General features: G+C 53.8%; 1 protein-coding gene across 3 annotated transcripts; it reads left to right on the top strand.

The window, feature by feature from the left end:
• The first annotated feature begins 673 nt into the window (after nucleotides 1-673).
• Nucleotides 674-2,523, top strand: LOC136499577 (transcription factor WRKY45-2-like). Of its 3 annotated transcripts, none has more exons than XM_066495186.1 (3): nucleotides 681-1,255; nucleotides 1,371-1,475; nucleotides 1,569-2,516. In XM_066495186.1, the coding sequence occupies exons 1-3, from the start codon at nucleotides 981-983 to the stop codon at nucleotides 2,137-2,139; spliced, it is 951 nt and encodes a 316-aa protein (XP_066351283.1). In that variant the 5' UTR covers nucleotides 681-980; the 3' UTR covers nucleotides 2,140-2,516. The 3 variants fall into 3 exon arrangements, with proteins under 3 accessions (XP_066351278.1, XP_066351283.1, XP_066351288.1); XM_066495191.1 differs by having other exon boundaries at nucleotides 682-1,255; nucleotides 1,374-1,475; XM_066495181.1 differs by having other exon boundaries at nucleotides 674-1,255; nucleotides 1,371-2,523.
• Nucleotides 2,524-2,745: the final 222 nt, after the last annotated feature.

The raw sequence follows: 2,745 nt of genomic DNA, 5'->3' as shown, positions 1-2,745 counted from the left end.
TTATTTATTCGGTGTATTTGATACGGTTAGTCTATTTATCTTCAACGGTTAGATCATCGTAAAATTTAATTGTGAATGTTCTTTTCTTTCTTATAATTTTTTAGCCTTATTATGTTTGGTATCGATACTCTATTTGTTCACACAGCATCATAAATTCCGACAATTTTTTTCTATTAAATTAATCAACTGAGATGTGGGCATTGCTTAAATTTGGTTGACTGACTGATGTAACAAACCAAACATTCCCGTACCTTGGCTAGATACACATTTCTAGCCGTTTCGGAACATTTCGTGCGCAATCCTACATGGAGACCAGAAGACCGACACGTCAGCATCAGCTAGTCGATCGCTCCAGTTTAAAATGAAGCTGGTGGGTCTCCGTCTCCTTGTTCCAATCATCCATGTGTATGCATGCCGATCGCCGAAGACCAGTCAGTCTCCGGTCGGACCCCGCAATGGACACGGTCATCGGAGAAATTGCCCAGGCATTGCCTGATTGCGAGACCCGGTGACCATCCGGTCAAAGACCATGCGTGTGCGTGATCTCACGCTGCCTGTATCATCGCGATGACGGCTCCGTGACCTGCACCGAGCCAGCGGCAGTTCGGTCGGTCCGGTAGACTGGTGGCATCCTTTCCCCCCTCTGGGTATCCATCGGCGACGGCCAGAGGCCAATCCGCCGGCAGTCCGGCACCGGGCTCCACTGACTCCCATGCTTTAGTTCCTTCCATGCAGCTTCCTCCCCTCACTCTTTTCAACCTTTCCATACCGCTTTATCCCTCCCAGACAACCACGGGGTAAATTAAGAACAGCGCACAATTAGCAGGCACCGCAAGTTATTTCCTCGCATCTTTCTACCTCGCTCGCAGAGAGGAGCTAGTGTGCAGTGCGTGTAACAACAGCCCGAGCACGAAGCAGCTCGCCAACTGTGGGTTTTCTAGATCGACGGCATGGTGGTCTAGGGACTATAGGATCGATCGATGGCGTCGTCGGGCAGCGACGTGCCGGCGGCAAGGGCGGCCGTGGCGCGGAACGATCTGACCGAGGCGCGCGACGGCGTGGCGAGGCTCAGGAACTTCCTGCTGCAGCTGGACGACCAGAGCGCGGCGTGGGCGCAGCTGGAGATCGACGGCGTCCTGACCAAGCTGTCGAGCGCGATGTCGGCGTTGGATGTGAGCGCCGGGCCGGACGGTGCGAGGCCACAGCAGTCGGGGAGCTCGTGCGGGAACAAGAGGAAACAAAGTTCCAGCAAAAGGTGAGCAGCACCTCATAGAGTAATTCACTTCATGAGCTTGTACATGTCGTGTACTGTTTCTGACGACTAATTTCTCGTTCGTTCCACTTCGATCTGCCCATGCATCATATTTCAGCAGATCACAGCGTCCCTCTGACAAGAAGATCACAGCTACCCTGGAAGATGGCCACGTATGGCGGAAATATGGGCAGAAAGAGATTCAAGACTCACCCTACCCAAGGTACATACAAACTTCGTGCTCATGTTCAGTTTCACCGAGGATCGAACAGATCACGGACCCCGAACGTGTTTGCTTGCATGCGCGAGCGTGCAGGAGCTACTACAGGTGCACGCACAAGTCAGACCAGGGCTGCAGCGCCAAGAGGCAGGTCCAGCGCTGCGAGACGGACACGTCCAAGTACGTCGTCACCTACTACGGCGAGCACACGTGCCGGGACCCCTCGACGATCCCGCTCATCGACCACGCCGCCGGCGCCCTTGCCGAGCTCGACCATGCCAACAACCTCATCAGCTTCGGCCCCAGCAGCACCAACAACGACGCAAACGCAGCAGCCGCGGCCAGCAACGGCGCCGGCGCCTCTTCTTCGCAGTACCTGCAGGCGATGGGCGGGAGCGCTGCTGCTGATCAGCTGTCCACGTCGTGGTGCACCAGCGACGACGTGTTCAGCTCGTCGGCCGGCTCGTTCATGCAGGTGGACGAGCTGATCGGCGCCGTCGTGGGCTCGGCCGGGGTGACGTCGGCGGCGCCGGACCGTGGCGTGGCAAGCGGCGGCAGAGTAACTGCCAGCTTCCCGCCTTCTCCGAACAGCCTCGGCTTCGTGGTGGGATCGCTCGGGAGCATTGGCGGCGGCGAAGACGACGATATGTTTAGACTGGATCCTTAGTAAGGAGCTGAGCTAGGGGCGGCATTGCCCGTGAAACGCACGCACCTGTGATTCGGCGTGAACCATGGCTTGTAAAGCACAATAAGGCCTGGCACCGGCATGTACATACACTTGTGCCATCTTGACGAGATCCCTTCTCTTCTTTCTCTATAGCAGCCTAGCAAGGGGGAGGGAGAACATGATGTGTCACGTCTTGAAGTCTTGAAGAAGAGACATTGTCAGCAGAAGTGAGAAAATACATATACAGTATGTCTAGTTTTCTGCTTCATATATAAACCGGCTTAGATCCTTACGAAGTCCGAACCTACATCACGATGACGCCATGACCGAACTCTCTGTTGATTTAGGTATTGTAATAAAAGAGCAGGATTAGCTTACCCATAGTTGTGCAAAGTTTCTTAAAAGACAAAGTTTCTGCAAGTATGTTTTTCGATGAACATGCAGTTTGTATACTGTTTGCGGTTGAGAAGATGCACCCGTAAAACAATTCTGGCGGCGATGAGGTTTCAGACGAAGAGGTTGGAATGAACATGACAATGTGGTTTGACGCCGTAGCAATATATATAATGCAATGCGATTCCCTTCCCTGATGCGCGCGGCGCTAAG

The sequence above is a fragment of the Miscanthus floridulus genome, chromosome 1, assembly GCF_019320115.1.
Source record: "Miscanthus floridulus cultivar M001 chromosome 1, ASM1932011v1, whole genome shotgun sequence".
NCBI classification, from domain to species: domain Eukaryota; kingdom Viridiplantae; phylum Streptophyta; class Magnoliopsida; order Poales; family Poaceae; genus Miscanthus; species Miscanthus floridulus.
The sequence above is the reverse complement of the archived record's forward strand: the minus strand, read 5'-3'. Positions and strand labels throughout refer to the sequence as shown.

Coding starts and splice junctions, on each gene's coding strand:
- LOC136499577 (XM_066495181.1), top strand. CDS start 981: ATGGCGTCGTCGGGCAGCGACGTGCCGGCGGCAAGGGCGGCCGTGGCG. Junction 1,256..1,370: donor AAACAAAGTTCCAGCAAAAG/GTGAGCAGCACC, acceptor ATCATATTTCAG/CAGATCACAGCGTCCCTCTG.